We start from the raw sequence: 19,322 nt of genomic DNA, 5'->3' as shown, positions 1-19,322 counted from the left end.
AGAGAGAGAGATAGGGGGAGGGAGAGAGAGAGGGAGAGAGAGAGAGAGAGGGAGAGAGAGAGAGAGAGAGAGAGCCCATGGTGGAGAAGCTAAACAGGAGGAGGGGAGACAACCGACAAGCACGGGAATTAGGTGATTGAACCCTCCATCGTCCAGTTTCAGCACCAGCCTCCAGCCGCTCTCTGTAAGGAGGAAAAGCCTTGTTGGAGATGGATCTGCGTGCAGGTAGTCAGCCCATATTTGTTCCTCCTGCTGTTTTTTTAAATTATGTTTTAAGAAATAATTTGTCAGCGTCACAAACAGGGATAAGATCCAGTTTGATGTGGTGATGGAGAGAATGGAAAAAGGTGATGATGGTGGAGAGGAGAGGGTAAGAAGGGGGGGAGGTGGCATATGAATTGTGATGCACTGGATACAATGAAAGCTTTACACAATGGGAATCTCACTGCAGAAACTATTAGCCTGTTTATTCTTTGTGTTGTTGAATTGTCAGTTTGTCTTTGCCTCTGTGGTGTTTTGCCTGTTGGAGAGTTATACACTGCAGAAATGGTCCCGCTGCTTGATTTAGTGGCTCCTGTAATGGTCCACCTCTGTTTGCACCAAGGCAAAGAGTTTGCTTATATGGGTCTTTGGTGCCTGACAGAACATTTGCTTTGTGTTGTTTGTGGCCTTTTATTGTATGTGGATGTGCGTTACAGCTTTTAACAACAAAGTGAGCAGAATTTCAGCCATGGCTCGGCTCATCCTTTCCCTCCTGCTCCTGTGTGGAAGCCACAAAAGGTAAACTCGGAGATACCTACACCTATTTATGTGCTATATAAACTTTGCTACGATGAAAACATATCACAAGCTTAATTTTCAGTGGTGTTGTCGCCGATTCTGACTGCTTTATCGTCTCATTTTGTAAATGAAACTCCTGGAATTTTATATGTCTTTTGCTGTGGCTGCCAGCTCTGCCATCCTGTCTGATTGATCGCATATCTGAGCTGCACTCTGCTACAGCACTGCTTAAGTGGCTGTCCTGCACTCAAGAAAAAAAGAAGGAGAACAGATCTTTGGCAAAGATGTCAGTAAATCATTGGAATAGTCCACTCTCATCTGAGTAGATCAATGGCTTTTACTTCACATGTTAAGTTCCTAACCTTTGTTTCTGTGCTTGAACACAGCGTTCTTATTTCCATTGTGCTCTTCCTGAAGCATAACACCGTGCTTCTTGTAATATTTAGAGGAAGAACTCATTTGTTTGTATTTGGATCACATGTCAAAGTCTTAATTATCTCTACTGGTAGTTGTAAGAACTACTTATGTTTAATAATTAATCACAACAAGCGTGTCCTTATTGCAGCAAGCTAATTAATCACAATAATATCATGTTTGACATCCTGCAACTTAACTAATGCCAGGATGGCTTTTTTTTCTCTATTCCTTTACTTCCTCTCTTCTTCTTCTTTCCTCCAGCCTCTGCCAGACTTCCTCAGAGGCTCAGAAGGAGACGGGCGGCAATGACAACAGCACAGTGTTCACCAGGATCCTGGACGGACTCCTGGACGGTTACGACAACAGGCTCCGGCCAGGCCTCGGAGGTTTGAAAACATTTTAATTCAAAAATTTTATTACCACACGAGCCTCCCAGCATGCTAACGTGAACTCTGCCATGGGAGGCCTGGGTTCCTGCTGCGATTTCATGCACTGATTCATGGGGGGGGGGATGATGCTGGCAGACTAGGAGTAAAAACGGTGGGACCAGATGTGTTCTTGGCTCCCATGTCAGCTGAGGTGAAGGCACACACATGTTGTTTTTGTTTTGTAACAGGGCGAGGACCTTAAATACACAGTCTTAAGGAGAGCGAGAGATTCAATCAAGCCATCCTCAGCACAGCCTGATATCAGCGTGCTGTGGTGTTTAATTCTCGCTCTTCACCCTGGCAACAGGAGATAACTTTGAGAGCCGACAAATTGCTACTCAAAAATGGAGATGTGTTTCTTTTAATTTGCTCCTTCTCTAATAACACTTACTGCATTTTTTCCTCATGACACTGATCCACTTTGTTTTGCCATGTACGTGCAGTACTTGCCCCATAATAGGAAGAAACAAGGTTTTTTTGTTTTTTCATACCCGAATGCCTGATGTGTCATGGCCACAGCCAGCTCTCACAACCTGGTAACGGTTGCTACCCTTGACAAGAGGGCCTATAAATATATACCAGAAAAACATTCAAGGCCTTCATTCGCCATTCAACAAGCTGCTCTCCACAGAGCGACCCATCCCCACTACCCAGAAGCAGATTTATATTCATAGAGGTCTGTGGTTGGTAATTTGGCTGCGACAGATGACAGAAATAAGATGCTACCTCGGTCACATCATCTGTGGGTTGAGTGACAGAAATCACAGTATCCAGTAGCAGTCTATTAGGAGGACACTGATGCATCCTTCTCCTACTTTCTTTTGTTATTTTACATCATCTTGTTAGTGCAAACGATTATTTTCCCAGTGCCACCTGTGATGCATTCAAAGACCATTGCAGGGAGGGGGCCAGATTTAGCCCTGATGAACATGAAAAGGATTCAGCTGACAAACTAATCTTAAAATGTTCTCTCTCTTAACAGAGAATGTCACAGAGATCAAGACGAACATTTTTGTCACCAGCTTTGGCCCCGTGTCTGACACAGAGATGGTGAGTTCATCCGCTGCAAACACCGGAGACACGCAGAGAAAGATCAGCTAAGCTGGACAAACCCAAGCCTGTCCAGACAACCAGCTGTAATTTTTAGATGGAAGCATTATATTTACATTTCATGAGCCTGCTACCACTGCTCCTGCTGTTCTCTGGTAGAAGACTCGTGTCCTAGTTGCGTCTTTGAAGATTTTTTTTTTTTTTTGGCTGCTTGCAAATGAGACGAAATGAACGTGGATGACTTAAACTTTCCAGATTTAATGCAACGTGGCTGCCCTGTTCTAACTTGTTCCAAATGATTCATCTCTGATGAAGTATGAGGTTCTACCTGCAATGCATTAAATCCTCTCCTCTTTCATTAAATCTTCTATTACACCCTGCCATGTCCCGGGCACACTCAGTGACACAGCAGTGACCAAACTTGCCACTTGTGTGATAATCGACACGAAAGAAGGCATCGTCAGGAAAGCACGATTGATAAATGAATGGTGGCAAGAGGCTTGAATGTTTCTGCGGTCCATAAACCCTTATATGTCACTCTGCTAACAGCATCATTGTTCTGTGGGCTGGTGTACTGTATATGTTTCTCGGTCATTTGTTTTTTCTGCGGTGGAAGCCAGTCGATATTTCACACATGAGCTAATTTATGATGGATGTTTAATCACTGTATCTGTATATTTTATGCTGATTTATAGGGACATATAGGAGGAACGGTGCAGTTTAGTTCACTGTCAACAAGCTAATTTTCAGGTTTAACCATGATAATAAAAAGCTACCCCATATAAGTAGAAGACGCTGCAGTGAAATCGACAGCTATCTCTCAAAATGCAGCCAGAGGGAGATCATTCGCCTTCAGCTTCTTTTGGGATCACAGAGCAGACAGATGGGAGCTGCTTACTGACACCAATAAACACACGTACTAGAACTAAAACAAGTTGATGCAAACTAAAAAGCTCCCATTTAAACATACAGGAAATTTAAAGCTTTCTTTCTTCTGCTCAGGAGTACACCATAGACGTGTTCTTCCGTCAGAGCTGGAAGGATGAGCGCCTGTGTTTCAAAGGGCCCATGGAGATGCTGCCTTTAAACAACCTGCTGGCCAGCAACATCTGGACCCCTGATACCTTCTTCCTTAATGGCAAGAAGTCTATTGCTCACAACATGACCACGCCCAACAAGCTGCTGAGACTGAAGGATGACGGCACATTGCTGTACACCATGAGGTAAGAGGTACAGAGGAGGGTGTTTGCCTTTGGCTTGTATTGACAAACTTTGTTCTGCAGCAAGCCTAATTAAAAGCCTGTTTGTATCCATGGGTGGCGTACATTTAGAAACATTTCACACATCACAGAGGAGCGAAGGTTCAAGGTGAAGCACCTCTGTGTGAATACCTTCCATTTATCAGTCCTGGTGCATTGGTGATGGAATGCAGAAAAGAAGAAACGAGAAACACAAGGAGAGACAGCAAGGCCACAGCAGAACAATGCAGCCAAGAATCCAGGGAGAAAATACAGTTAAAGGAAGTCAGACTGCAGGATAATAGTGACGCCCAGAGGCCATCAGAGGTACTTCATTAAGGGAAAGCCTGTACATAGAGAAAGAACACATACTCCTTGTTTTTTTTAATGTATATCTAGATACTGTGCAGTATAAAACCAATGACATGTCTCTTTAAATTTGAAGAAAGCTGCAGATCATTTATTATGAAGAGCAACCTCGCTGTGAACTAAGAAAAGAAATAGGCCAGCTATGATCTCCAGATGGCGATTTTTACAAACTACACCACACAAACACGGCATTAAAAACCGGAAGAATGCTATTAAATGAGTCCTCAAAGTGGCACTCTGACAGACTGTTAAATCACTGTTTTTGTTCTGAGTGTAACCACCAGATCTCGGAGCGACCTTTCGACCACAGAATTAGAATAATTCTGTGCTTATCCTCAGGAGATGCTGTAGCTGCGGGGCTAACGGCGACTGTATCACGGCTGAGAGCACTCTATCTGATAGCAATGCCACCCACAGGGAGAATAATGCTGGGTGGAGAGGGCAGATTATCCACATGCAACCACCCTGACATATATATACGTATCCAACGCAGGCCGTATTTATAAGCACCTCTGTGTGACATGTGTCAAACACACACAGACCATACACATAGGGTGTGTGTGTCGAGCATATTTTCCGCCCTAATCACTTATAGTGACACTAACCTTTGACCTCACGGCTTAACAAATCAGGGATTGTGTAAATTTGTCTCAATCTATGCGTGTTTACATACAAAAAAATATGCAACTGTGTATGTGAGAGAGAAAGGGAGAGTTCTCACAATCTAAAAATGGCATCAGAGCCTCTGCCACAGTAGAAACGAAGCAGCAGTAGGTTGCTTTTAATCGTCTGATTGTTACAGTACTGTGCTTGTCATTACCAGCAGAGCTTAACCACAGGCAGCGCTGATGTCGTTTCCCCACACACACACACACACACACACAGACGCACAACTGCACACACATCCACCATCTGGGTGCTTGCAGGTCACAGCTAACAGCAGTGCATTTCTGTTTATCTTGGTGCACGAGTTTGTCGTGGAAATAAGACAAACGTGCACAGATTGTGTCTTTTTTTCTGACCTTTTAAAAAAATGCACAACAGTGTAATCAGAAGAGGACACAGACTCATCTACAATAAAGATACACACACACAACTTGCACACTGTATGGCATGCACTCTCAATGGATTAAACAAGCTAGTCGCCATGTAGACACGGCACATTCACACACTCACTAAAGTGCACAGGACAGCCATTACAACCAATCTTCTACATCATGTCTGCGTGTAACCTCGTCTCCAGTAAATACGACTGCTGCATCACTTGATTTGAAAACCATTACTCAGAGTCGAGGCGCTTTGGTTTTAAAAGAGCAAATTTCTGTGCATTTGTCTCCATGGATAATTCATAAAATGCCACTTTTCACCACACACCACAAGCTTAATGCAAGCAGGCTCGATGGCGGCCATTACAGCCGGATAGCAGACAGACCTCTGTATTGTTAGTGCTTTGCACAAGCTCATGCTACTATAGATGTGCAATCACACACAAATGGGATAAACTGCACCTTGTTTCACACCTTAACCCAATAAATACCAGGAGTGTGCGTCAGTGGATTCTGAAGTGGTGAACATTTCTGCACTGCCAGGCGTTGTTAAAACTTCAGACTTCCCTTTGTTTCTTTGTTTCTGGGGCTTTGCATGACACTGATAGAATGTGACTTTAAGGTTACCGACTCTCTCTCTATGCTAACAGGAATAATTAGAACATGGTATAATCGCCGACAGCCATGTTCTCATTTATTTATCCCAGAGACACTTTTTCCTCTCCTCCACACTAAATCCTTGAGCTGTTTAGACACAATTGGATAATACTGCACTGATGTGGAAAGCAAGCTGAGCCCCAGACAGTGGTCTCTGTGGGGGACCAGAAGTGGCCTCTTATCCCACTTTTTATGCTTCATTCATCCTCATGATACAACTGGGAATCCTCCATGCAGTAGATACAGTATGTATTTACTTGAGCATAAGAAAAAAAAAACATGTCCCGGGTGGTCACATCCTCGGTGACAGAGTTGTCAGTAAGATTATAATATAGCTCTCTTAAGAGGGAAAAAAAAACAACATAGGTAACCAGCAAAACCTTATGAGGACATTATTCTTCATCCAGCCCATTAAGTTCACATCATCATCATATCACTGCATATCATGCAAGGAGCAAAAAAACCCAATGGGATTTGATTCAATCTAGGACAGAGAACACGAATAATTATGATGTCTGCATCCCTGGTTTACTTCATCATCATCATCATGCTGTTGTGATGAGGACGAATCACTGACATCAAATATAGAGACGATTAGATCAATCTAAACAAGGCAGACAAATGTCCATACACAAATCAAATGATGGTCGCTATGAGACAGAGGTTTAAGATGAAGTTACATCATTTTCTGGATGGACAAATAGCAGAGACGTCCTGTGACCACCAGGTGGTAGTGTTGTTACTTCAGTATTACTACAAGGCATGCAACACTGAAAACTTTACTGCTTTAATGTAATATTTTGGATGTTTGTTAATTATATCTCTGGATGAGTCATTACAGGAAGGCTTTAGAGCATTTGTTTCTAGATTCTTCTTTGTTCTAATGTATTCTTTTTAACCAGAAACCTAAAATTAATGTTATTATAAGGCCAGTAGAGCCACCATTTTCCTTGTAGTTACTATAATTATGGTGATGTAGCAGCTGTAGCTGCTCGCACAGCTAAGCTCAGTTTAATTTTAACCAGTAAGAGAAAATGGAGCATTTTTGTGTTGTTAGAATGAATTATTGCTAAAGAAAGCCTTTGTTAATTAATAGCCATATTGTGTTGTTTCGTCTCAGATTGACCATTTCTGCAGAATGCCCCATGCAGCTGGAGGACTTCCCCATGGACGCGCATGCCTGCCCTCTCAAGTTTGGCAGCTGTGAGTAGAACCTCTGTTGTGATCTGATTTTCATGATATATGACGTAGGCCCCTCCTTCTGTGATCAAACTAGTAAAAACGTAAGAAGAAGAGAGGATGTTCCAAGAGTTAATTAGGCCAGTGAACAGAAGGGTGGTTCCCACTGCCTTCTTCAGAGGATGGCTTTGTGTGTGTGTCCTACCAGGGAGGACATGTATAGAAACTGTCCCTGGGGTTATTTAAAGAGCGATCTGGCCAAGTGCCACACCTTGGGAGCCTGTAAGGCTAATAGGATGATGCTCTTATCCCCAGATTTCAGTGAGACACAGCCTGCCTACACTCACTATATAAAAGCAGCACATTTGACTGCAATCCAATTACAGTGTAAGGATGTCTTCCCATGGCGAGCTCTGATCTAATCGCCTCAGTGCATTGCCCTGCAGGTGAAAGGTGATGGTGTATAATAGAAATCAAATGTCGATGGCGACACTGACTGATGTTTTTCACTACAAAAAAAGAGCTGTAGGTGTCTTCTCTGTGACCTCACTGTTTGACCTGACCTCCATTAGTCATTACTACAACATGACACCATGTTTCCAGACAGGGCAATCCTGACAGAGCCGTCTGTGTCATCAGTCAGTATTTTGACTGTAAGGTGAAAGAAATGCAGTCACCTTTGGCAGGACTGCGATTTACTACATATTCAGTTTTGTAACCAACAAAATGTAGCTTTATGGACACTTTTCAATCACAGATAACAGTCGTTCCTCTCACCCACCAGCTTTCAGTTGATCTACTGCAGCTTCAGCTGTCTTGTCGACTGTAAAGCTTCAGAGCAGGATGCATTTGGTTCAGCTTTTTGCTCTTTTCTGTGACATTAGTTTCAGTTTTCAGCCATAATTAAGTTAACTTTAAGCACAGGCCCAGCTATGAAGGTCAAAAATATATGCAGCCATCTTTCATGTATCCACACTTGGGTGACAGAGCAGTGATTTATTATGCAATTAAAGCATGAAGGCCTGCTGTAAAGTAGGCCCAGGTAAAGGGCAACTAATCCCTTATTCTGGCCAATTTAGCTGCTGGCCTTCGGCCCAACGGTTCTCAAATATACACTGAGGAGTTACCCTACTGTAGTGATCAGTGAGCCCGGTCACATGTAGTGTTGGAACTGTACTGTATTCCAGGCTGAATTTGAAGTGACTACTACAGTCTGTGCACCAGACTCACATGCTGTCCGTGAAAAAACTCCATGGCAACTATCACATCTGCATCAATGAACGGAGCATGCTCACACACACACACACACAAAGAAAACTACTACCTCAGAAATTGCTGCATGATTACCATTACTGACACCTGTAACAAAAGAACTAGTCATTCAATACCCACTGTTAAACCACAATTTCCAAAAACGAGCATAACGATGCAGATGAGGGTGTGAACATGGCCCCTGAGCGGAGAGAAAACAATCAAGCATGGTCTAATGACTCATCTCTCAGTCTGTCTTGCCTTCTACCCACAATGATCCTGCAGAACATATGTAGCGGTGACTCACATTATGACTGTTGGAGCCTTTCTTTGGTCATATTGTGAAATATGAATGTCTACATTACTTGTTTGAACTCAGTAACCGAATCGTGCCTGTGATTATCTGGGTGGCAGATAGGCCAGCAAGACTCATTGCTGACTGAGTCAGGACAAAACATGGCAGCTATCGGATGTCATTTTTAGTGGCATAGTTGTGGCTAGAGAAGGCTCACGCATGCCTAAATCAAGTGTGGACAGCATCTGACTCAAACTGCTGCAAATACAGGTCTGACGCATGAATTGCTCCACATTTATTCCCTGTAATATTTCAGACACCTGCACTCTTGAACTAGAAACTGATGAGTTTGGCTGAGTTGTAGCTCACACTCTAGTCAGAAGCAGCAAACCATTAAGTGTTGAAAAGTAGGCACAGGTGCACTGTCTCTGCTGCCAGTGAGTCTTCAGCTCTTCCTCTGCGTAATAATAACCCCTTATTGCAATCGAACTACCCTCCAATTAAGGCCCTGGCCCTTGGCCTCACAGCATCCAAATTTAACCACCTCATACAGTGACACCGGTATCCAGCTGCCAAGTGAGCGCCCCAGGATGACAGGTTAAGAACTTATCCTTTAGGCCAGAAATAAACAATGGCAGACCTGTTACACAAGAACAATTCAAGCTTTAAATACTGCTTGTGACAGTCAGCAAAATGCAGTTTCAGCTGGGTGCTGGGTTGTCTTAATAAACTGTGCTGCAGAAATTGAGGCGAGAGCTGCGGAAGAAATTCCATCTTCTGTATCAAATATCAGCCTTTAACAAAAAAAGACAAACATTGCATGAATGTGAGCAGCTACTCTAAAAAGCCCTCTCCTTTTTCAATATTAAATCATATTTTCCATCTTCATTTGTTTTGTGCCTGTGACAATATTTGCATTCTCTCCTCTATGAGTGTATGTAAATCTGCATTCTTATAAACGCGCTCAGAGATGAATCCTTCTCTCCTTGCCAGTTACAATTTCCATCTTTCCACATTTCAGCGCCCAGAAGGGAGCAGCTGATGGATCACTGTCCAGTGTGGGCCCAGTATTCAGCATGAATAAATCACAGCACAGGAGAGACCACGCAGTGTGTGCTGTTTTTCATCATAAGTGTGATGCAACACATTTTTAGTTAATCTGACTCAGTCTGGTTCCTGCTGACAGGGGAGCTCACCTCTGACCTACAAGTGTGGTCTAAACAAAAACACACTCAAATATCTACACACAGGCAGACATGCAAGAAGGCTTAAAGCCTGCAGTCTAATCAAAAAGTGCTACAAAGACTCAAAACTACACACAGCAGGCAGCAGCACATAATGTGAGCGAACATGTCAAAACAAAACTGAAAATGAAGTGAGCACATGTCATTCTGAAGTCTCGTCTCCCTCCCTTTCCTGTCACTCAGATGCCTATCCTGTGTCAGAGGTGGTCTACAAGTGGACTCAAGGTGCCGCCACGTCTGTGGTGGTGGCAGAGGACGGCTCCAGGCTCAACCAGTACCACCTCATCGGGCAAACGGCCGGCACAGAGGACATTGACACAAGCAGAGGTCTGTGTGTGAGTCAGAAAACTTAGAGCAGGTCAATAAATTCCTCCCTGTTTCCAGTTAACTAAAAAAGCTGTGCAACTTATTTACCGTTTAAAAACTTCCACAATCCTTTTTTCAATTACCCAAAGAAGCTTCAAGCTGAAAGACCAGGACCCTTCCAGCAGAATTATCAAGCTTAACTCTTCCCCTTATAAATTCATACTGGATGTGATTCATGGTAACTCTAATACCAAAAAACGTGATGTAACTAATTCTAGATTAGGAAAGACGGGCATGCGAGGCGCAGAGTAAATGTGGGAAACATTATCGGGAGATCAGAGTCAATGAGTGGAGGCTAGTGGAGGAGAGTAGCCTATCCCTCACACAACCAGCTGTCTACAGGCCCGGACAGGCCTGTCAAACAACACTTATCCCTGCATGAGCCTATGTGCGCGTGCACGCAAACACACACACACACACACGCATCGCGCTAGAGAGAGACCTGAGACCTCGGGTTAATCCCCCCCCCCCCCCCCCCCTCCATCCAACCACCCATCAGCTTTTGCATAAGAAGATGACATCACAGATCAGTGAGGGATTGGTTGGGTGGCTGTCACTGAGTGTATCTGTGTGTTTGCAGGGTATGTGTCTTAGTGAGTGCAGAATGTCCTCACAATAGAGACTACAGACACACTAAGACACTGATCTGGAGGTGCTTCTGTTGTTAGCCTTGAAGTAAAAGGTGGACTTCATGGATCTGATTTAAGGTCGTTTAGCATAAAGGAAGCAGAGCTGTGGTTGAAAGGACTAGAAAAGTGTGTGTCTGTTGGGATTGGACGGCCTCGCTCTGACGTGTGGAGTGGGGGGGTGGGGGGGCAGGGGGAGGGAGGGGGCGTTGAAAGGCATCTGCTTAATACTCTTATGTAAATCTGAACTGTAATACACTTCCCTCTGGTTTCTAGTAGAATCATTATTAAAAGTGTGGATTTCCCCTGATTTTTTTTTTTTTTTTTTCATTTTGCTCGACACAGCAGAAACCTCATCTTTGGCGGATGACTCGGTGCTTTAAGCAAAGGGTTAAAGGGTTTGCCGTCTGGCCCCGAAGACTGCCTGTGTGATTGATTGGTTTGACAAATTGACCAATTTGCTTGTTAGCTGACTGGTTGATCAAAGATTGGCTGGCCGGCCGTTCAAATTGCTGAAATAAACTGTAGCGTACTGAACATTAGAGCTGTCTGGTTCCGTGTTGTACCCATAAGACACGTGCAAAACAGGTTTTTGTTCAATATCAATAATGCATTGTTTACATCGGTGTTTGTTAGCTAGCAGTCTTCTTCTTCTTCTTTGCATTTTAAAAGGAATAGCTGAAAAAGAGAATACAAACAAATCGACACTACTAGGTACTAGGTATTCCCAGCTCTATTATTCTTATTTTTAACTGGCATTGAAAACACAGACTTCCAGAGCTACCAGAAATAAGTCATCGCTGTAATGGCCATGAACAGGAGCACGCCAAGACGCCAAAATCATAACAAAAACACAAGACACACGGCTTCAAGCTTTCAGCCTCATTCTACCAAATCTGGCACCAACACATTCACATACACATAAATACCACCAGTTAACATTATAAAGGTCATTGTGTCTGTATTTGTATGTTTAGCTTGTTTGCTTTAACTATTACAACAAACACACAATCTGAGGATTCCACTGAGCAGAAAATCATCATTCATGCAGCTCAAAGCTTCTGTCTGGAAACTGTCCAAATCAGTGGTGGAGATCGCTGATGAGTTTGAGCTCTGAGGTCACTTTCAGTCCAGTAGGCTAATTTACTGTGTGTGTGTGTGTGTGTGTTTGACTCGCTCACTAATAACTTCTGCAGACTGAATATGACACCTGCAGACACACCAGGACTGCACCAGGTGTTAGCATGTTAGCAGATGTGAGCAGTGGTTTGTGCAACACAAAGGTTGTCTGTCCCCCATCTTCAGACAGGGAAGGACAGTCGCTGCTGGGTCATCTCTCTGCTTGATTAAAAAGAAGCCTGGCAATCTCCTGCAGTTTTTTTTGGGGTCTAGACAAACTAATGAAGCACTTGCAACCCCAAAATTCAAAACAGCTCAGTTAATGATGGTCTGGCCTTTCTTGTGCAGTAACAATCTGTCTCCAAGCTCTCGCTGCAGAGGCCAAAACGGTGCACAACTTTGCTTCTTTTACTTCGCCAACTCATCAGTTTGAATGATATTTTTCTGTTTGATTAGATCTCTAACAAAAATGTTAAAGCCTCACGTGTCCATAGCTTAAGATGCTGGATGGTTGTGAGTCTTTAATTAGCAGATCTAATCTAAGACAAAGCTCCCATTTTAGGATCTGGAGGAGGACATAAGTTTCTCTTCTTTAAGGTCATGTCGTGGACAGCACTATCCTTCCTTAAATAACTTCTTGAAGACTAAAAGTAGAAGAGACAATGAAATATACATTGGCTTCTTTAGCTTACTCACCAGTTGACCAGCATGGCAGCATTGTTCCCAGACATGAAAGGAAGTTCTCCCTGGACGTAGTGAAAGACAAATCCTTGGGAGAAGAGTAGTAAAATCCACCTGAGGATCATGTTCCTGCTCATTCCTCTGCCCCCGGTCCTGTCGGGATCCATGCATAGAGGGCAAAGGAGACCCTGGGTTTTGGTCCCAGGTCAGAGGGGCCGAGATGTGTCCGGATGTTTCCGACAGCAGGAGAAGTCGACAGGGTAGCTGTGGGCCAGGCGGGCTGGAGTCATGAGGGCGTCAGAGGGCCCGGGAGATGGGGTCGCAGTGAGAAGTGGAGGTGCAGGGGATCTCCTGATCGATGCATGGCAGTGGCAGTGACGTTGATGATCAGCACAGAGCGCCTGCAAAGACACACAGATTCCCTTGACTCTCAGCCAGCTGTCACTTGTCTCATGCCAGCCAGTCCCATCAAAAATGTCTGATCATTATTCCACCAAAAAAAAACAAAAAACCCCACAAAATCCAAAGGAAAAGAGAGGAAATGTCCACGCAGCTATCCCCCCTCCATCCCACCAGTGATTAGCAGCAGTGAGTGTCCCTCTCTGTGGCTTAGAGTGTGTGCTGAGGTGTGTGTCAACAGTTAGAAATCATGCCTAAAGTGTGTGTCCACTGTGTGTGTATGTGTGTGCCTCGATTGGCAGGCTGGAATGGGCGGGGCTCTGTGAGGATCCCAGGACAGGAAGCCTCACACTACCCCACCCCCTCCTTCCCTCGCTCGCCCTCTCTCCCTCTCTCTCTCTCTCTCTCTCTGATGGCAGGATGCAGATTGTAACCAGGGATTAGGGAGGTTCAAAAATCCGATTTTGCCCGGAGAAAGCCTTGTGTATTACTCTGAGTGTGTGCATGTGTGTTTGTGTGTTTGTGTGTGTGTGTGTGTGTGAGAGAGAGAGAGAGCTGCTTGTGTACATGTGCCTTAGTGTGTGGAATATAGTCAGTGGATTTTTTTTATAGTTTACCAGCGGCTGCAGTCACAAACGGCTGCTGGCGAGAGGATTTTTTTAAAGCCTCAAATGCAATCTTCAGTAGTTTAACTGAATATTGTGTCCTCCCTCTCACTCTCTCTCTGTCTCTCTCTCACCACACTCTGTGTCTCTGAATTCACTTCCTGCTGCCGTCGCCCATTGTCGAATCCCAGGCATTAAGTGCGTAATAATCTATTGTGGTGTTCTTGCAATAATTAACGCCGCTCATGCTCATTTTTCAGTTTAATAATATATTTGAAGTCAGGTTCGTTTGGCTCTTATGTTCAGCTGAATATGAAATGTTCTCTTTCTCCTGGCTTCATTTTTAACTGTTCCACCTCCGTCGCTTCCTGTTCTGCACTTTCCACCACCGCTGATTATTTCATTAGTGAAATGGGAGGAAGGAGGGGACATATTAGCTGGAGGAAGGTGTGAACAGAGTTTACAACCATTTTCAAAAGACACACTGTAGCCGTTTTATTCTGCTATTGAGCGAATTTTAGACACCATCTGAGTATTCTTTGCCTCACAAAAGTCTTTTGTGTGGTAAGGAGGTCACATTGACTCTGGTGTGTCTGCTCTGTGTCATTACTGCACCTGTCTAACTTTATATTCTTTTTATGTCCCTCTCCCCCCCTAAAGGAAAGTACACAGTGATGATGGCAAACTTCTACCTGAAGAGGAAGATCGGATATTTTGTCATCCAGATGTATATGCCGTGCTTCATGACTGTAATCCTGTCCCAGGTGTCATTTTGGCTAAACAGAGAGTCAGTTCCTGCGAGGACTGTCTTTGGTAACTTATTTATTTATCTTTGTAATATTCCCGTCATGTACAATCCCACCAGGGAAAATATTAAGAGCAGGACTGAAGTATCTGCCAGTTATTTAAGTGTCCACCTTTGTTGAGTGAGGGCAAAAACTCAATTTAAACTTCCCGGCCTTTGTCTGCACTCAGGGGTGACCACTGTGCTGACCATGACCACCCTCAGCATCAGCGCCAGGAACTCGCTCCCCAAAGTGGCCTACGCTACAGCCATGGACTGGTTCATTGCCGTCTGCTATGCGTTTGTGTTTTCTGCTCTTATTGAGTTCGCCACAGTGAACTACTTCACCAAGAGGAGCTGGGCCTGGGATGGCAAGAAAGCCCTTGAAGCTCAGCACCCTAAGGTAACATATCTGAATACATGTTTGCTGCTCTTTTTTTGCATGCCGTCACATACGGCTCTGAAAAATTGACCGACTGCATCCTGTCCTGCTGTAGAAACGGGACCCCATGGTGCTCTCTAAAAAGCCCAACAACGTGTGCTCGGCCAGCGTCAACTACACCCCCAACCTCACTAAGGACGTGTCCATCTCCACCATCTCCAACATGACGTCGGTGCAAGTGCGCGCCTCAGAGACCAAGATGGCTGACCCCAAGAAGACGTACAACAGCGTTAGCAAGATCGACAAAGTGTCCCGGATAGTGTTCCCCGTCCTGTTTGGAACCTTTAACCTCGTCTACTGGGCCACATACCTTAACAGAGAACCCAAGTCCTCACCACCGCTACGATGAATTGTTTCGAATTTAATGTACAATTTTCCCTACATCTAAACGCTTCATATTCTTACCATGCAGGCACTGGGCTTATGCTATAAAAAAAAAAAAGAACTCTAACACGCATTTGAAAAATAGAAAAATGTACCGAATTCCACACCATGTGGATGAACATCTCTCTGGATTAATGCTGCAAGTGTATTAATAATTTATGTCTCTTTTTTAAGAAGTTGCTTTTTTTTCCTCGCCTATTGCTGTGGATGCTTTTGTGTCATGTCTTTACTTGAAGATTCAAAGCCTGCTGCTGCAGGCCTGGTTTCCCAAAAGAAGTGGCAGTCAGAGTCTGAAGGAAAAATGACAGAGAATTTCAGTCAGGGCCACTTCAGTCAAGGAGGAAAAGGTCAGTTTCCATCAAGTTGGCTCTGATGTACTGGGGTGCATGTGTGGAAAGCCTAAGGCAGGGAGAGCAGCAGCAAGGAGCCCTCAGGGTGCAGAACTGACCAGGCAGAGCTGAGCCACCAGCAGGATTTTTACCCTGAGCTTGACTTAGTGGCCTTGTCTGAAATTATTACATTATCATCCTGATATGTTCAAATTAAGAAGTCATCATTTAGGACAGCTTGCTGACAATAAAATTGAAATAAACGGCCCACAGGACAGCTGTGAGTGATGTTTGGGACTGGATATAAGTCATTTAACTGAATTTAGAGTTGGGTCGCTCGGCCTAGAAACTAATATACACAGACCGGTGCTTGAGACGCACACCGTCACACAGAAATGAGCAGACTGATGTGGAGAGCTTGGAGACTGTCACTCAGTGTGGTGACTGGGAGGTCAAATCACTGTTTAGGCAAACATCCACCCTGTCAATGCAGAAAGGCGTCCTCTGTTTCATCCTCTGCACAGCTTCTACTGACTGAAGTTGAACTAATTAGCCTTAAACTGAGATATTTTGGACTCCTTTTCCAGTCCTCTCATGATGGCCTATAATTTCGGGGTAGACTTGCATGGTTCACTTCACCCCACACCACTTGTTATTGGATTGTATTGATTTTTCTAAGAATTTCCTCCATTTTGAATGAGGCCTTTAAGCTGCACAGATTTTGGGAAATTAGGCCGAGTGTCATAAGGGAATCATGTAAATAGCCTTTTTATTTTCCAGCTGTACTTTGACACAGAAAAGAAGACGATGTTGGAGCATCTTTTTGTTTAGAAGAAAAAAAAAAACTTATTGTGTCTAATATCTTTTGCCTAATGCTTGTGTACATGTGTTAGCCTCTTGTGTTCTTGTCGCTTGTTGAAGAGCTTACATCTGATCAAACTTGATCTTTGAACTGAATCTGATTTGTAATTCCTTTCTACACTGACTTAATTAAACTGAAAGCAATGAGCACATGTGATGGCATTATGGCTCGAGCCCACCGTAGCACAGCACGTGTGACTTGTTGCTCTATGGTGAGACATACTCAGGAACAAAAAGGACCCAGGCTCCCAGCAGAAGAGTCACTGCTCCTTTAATCACAGTGTAGGTCTGTCTCACCTGCTGCTGGGAGTGCTGTCCTGGATAACTTTAGGCCGCTGAGCAGATGTTGGTTGACAAAACAAAACATGTAAATAAAAAATCAGCTGCTGCTATATCTGCTTTAAGATATCCGTGTTTATGTTGTAGTATTTTTGTGCTGGTTTTAATTGATGCTGAAGCTTTGTTTAGGGGAATCTACAGTGCCGTTATCTGTCAGCTAAGATGATGTTTGCGTGCTTGTTATAGCGCAGCGGCAGTGTAAAAGGAAGCCCAATGAAGTGCAGTTAAAAGGCAATACATCTGTCTGTGCAGGGTCAACATGGCAGCCGAGTGCAGATTACCAGACCGGACACTCCTTCCCCTGTTAACAACCTCCCACCTCTCTGTCTGCGTCTGCACTTCCTGTTTGTTTCTGCTGCTTATTCACATCATCAGATAAGCCTGCACATGCTCCGAGTCCTTTAAAATGTAGTCCTATCTGTTGAAGCTGAATGTAAGGCTTGATGAAGCAGCTGTTAGCCTATTTATATTAAAACTCACTGCAAATGTGGCCGTGCTGTGTCAGTCTATTGATGGCCAGCAGCAGTCAAAAACACTTACATCAACAAATGACATCACCTCTCTGGTGAGGGGGAGTGAAGAAGTGAAAAAAACTGAACGTCAACAATGTTCTGTTGCATCCCTAACTCACACAACAATGATGCTAACGTGCTAAAGCAGGCGCTGAAAAGCCCCTTGAAGTGTCTGTTCACAGCAGCTGTCATTTTTTGATGCCCTTTGTGCTGCTAAAACTTGGTAGACTCCCTCCCGACCACGTACAGCTTTTCCTGACATCCAAGAATCGAGTGCCCCTCCATCCATCCATGTAACCATCTCTCTCTATTACCAGCCAAGAAACGGCAGCCCTCCACCCCTCCCTCCTTCAGCCACTGTGACAGACTCATCTGCCATACATCTGTTAGAAAAGGGATTTAGTTCCGCTTAAGTTGCTTTCACCCGTTCAGGGGGGCCCCTTACAGCAAAGCGCTTCCCTCCAATTTAAGCCGCGACTGGCCCAGCCCAATGACAAACACTTGTTTTTTTCCTCAGTGTCTGCACAGCTGTGGCTGCTGCGTGTTGGAGACAAATTTAGGATTGATTATGTGTACTTGATCCAAAGCTAGCTCATGGCCAGTGAAGCTGACTGAAGTTTTTCAACTGGGGAATGTAATGCACATCCAGCAGTCTTAGGCTTAGGGAGGCTGCAACAGTTGTGTGCAGGAAGGCTATTCAAATGCATGATTCTTTTCTATTTTCATTTTCGGAGGAATAATTAAACTTTTTTTCAATTTTTGCAGAAATCCAGCACAGCCATTGTAGCTATGGAGCAGCTTAACCATGTGTCTGTGTCACACATTCTTTGTTTTATGTACTGAACCTGTTTTGTGTATTAAAACGATCAAATAAAAGGACGATGCTAACTGACCCTGACACTTCAGTGGATACAACATTATACTGTATTTCTGTCGCAGACAGTTACAGCCACTCATTTCTCTGCTCATTCAGAGCAAGTTTTCTCTTCTGTATTTGATGGAAAAAATAAAATACTTTAACCTAACACATACAAGTTTGAAATAATTCAGTCTGTGCTACTTCTACTTTCACTTTCCAACTTAATGTACACATAAATCATACAAAAGGTAAAAAAAATGATGTTTTTTGCAACATATTTACCAAGAATTTTTCATTATTTTTTGGGAAAAACTGCAGCTCCTTAATGATTTGTTTCTAAATGCATCATTAATATTGAGTTGAGCCTGCAGGTCACTGCTGGTCAGGAGGTTAATAGCTTTGGCTGTGACTCTGCATCAACAGCCCTGCTTGTTTTCGCTCTCTTGTATTACCCACCACCGCCATCAGGGGGCAGTGAAGCCTCTCCTCTCGCACACAGTCTCCAACAGCAGCTGCTGCTCGTGGTGGTGGTGGTGGTGTGTGGATGAAAGTCTGGCTGAGCGCTGGGCTGCCCTATTGTTCAAAAAAATGACTTGTTCCGAGTGCGGAGCGGAGGCTGGCTGCGACTCTGTGGTACATAAACGGGTGTGTAAAGTCTAAATACGACTTCCAGTGGTGATCATCATCAAACACACACACACAAGAATCACTCACTACAACTGACGTCCTGCTGTTTTTATGCATATATTAGACACTTTTTTTTTAAGGGAGCACGCTGTAAAACTGGAGTTTTCTTCTTCCTGCGCAGATTTGGATGTTTACACGTGCGGCAGATGCAAATGAAATAAATAAATAATGACGCAAAAAAAAGAGGGGGTGTTTGCATGTCTTCTCCATTTGGGGGTAATGTGCAGTTGCGATCCAGGTGTATGAGTCACACTTTGAAGGTTCACCACCTCCACTAGCAGCAGACGGCAAACACTGTTGCCCACACAGGCGTTACAGAGGGAGGAGGGAGGCGCCGCTGGATCCCGACTCCCCACCTCCATCACACACACACAC

General features: G+C 44.0%; 2 protein-coding genes across 3 annotated transcripts in view; one reads left to right on the top strand and one right to left on the bottom strand.

The window, feature by feature from the left end:
• The window catches only part of LOC114452305 (gamma-aminobutyric acid receptor subunit beta-3-like), a 38,367-nt gene extending 25,184 nt beyond the window's left edge, over window positions 1-13,183 (bottom strand). For both annotated transcript variants that reach the window (XM_028431558.1, XM_028431566.1), the window contains exon 1: window positions 12,762-13,183. In XM_028431558.1, coding sequence (XP_028287359.1) covers window positions 12,762-12,913 — 152 coding nt within the window. In that variant the 5' untranslated portion in view covers window positions 12,914-13,183. The remainder of the gene's footprint in view (window positions 1-12,761) is intronic.
• LOC114452333 (gamma-aminobutyric acid receptor subunit alpha-5-like) lies at window positions 95-17,820 on the top strand. The gene is made up of 10 exons (XM_028431593.1): window positions 95-225; window positions 699-780; window positions 1,459-1,583; window positions 2,608-2,675; window positions 3,678-3,898; window positions 7,106-7,188; window positions 10,138-10,281; window positions 14,411-14,563; window positions 14,726-14,937; window positions 15,032-17,820. Exons 1-10 carry the CDS (start codon window positions 210-212, stop codon window positions 15,323-15,325), a joined length of 1,398 nt encoding a protein of 465 aa, XP_028287394.1. The 5' UTR covers window positions 95-209; the 3' UTR covers window positions 15,326-17,820.
• Window positions 17,821-19,322: the final 1,502 nt, after the last annotated feature.

This window comes from Parambassis ranga, chromosome 2 (assembly GCF_900634625.1).
Source record: "Parambassis ranga chromosome 2, fParRan2.1, whole genome shotgun sequence".
Lineage (NCBI taxonomy): Eukaryota > Metazoa > Chordata > Actinopteri > Ambassidae > Parambassis > Parambassis ranga.
Note: the sequence above shows the minus strand (reverse complement) of the source record. Positions and strands in the feature narration are given on the sequence as shown.

Excerpts from the sequence above, each read along its gene's own strand:
- LOC114452333 (XM_028431593.1), top strand. Across the intron at positions 1,584-2,607 it reads GCTCCGGCCAGGCCTCGGAG|AGAATGTCACAGAGATCAAG; the intron begins GTTTGAAAACAT and ends CTCTCTTAACAG. Across the intron at positions 3,899-7,105 it reads ACATTGCTGTACACCATGAG|ATTGACCATTTCTGCAGAAT; the intron begins GTAAGAGGTACA and ends GTTTCGTCTCAG.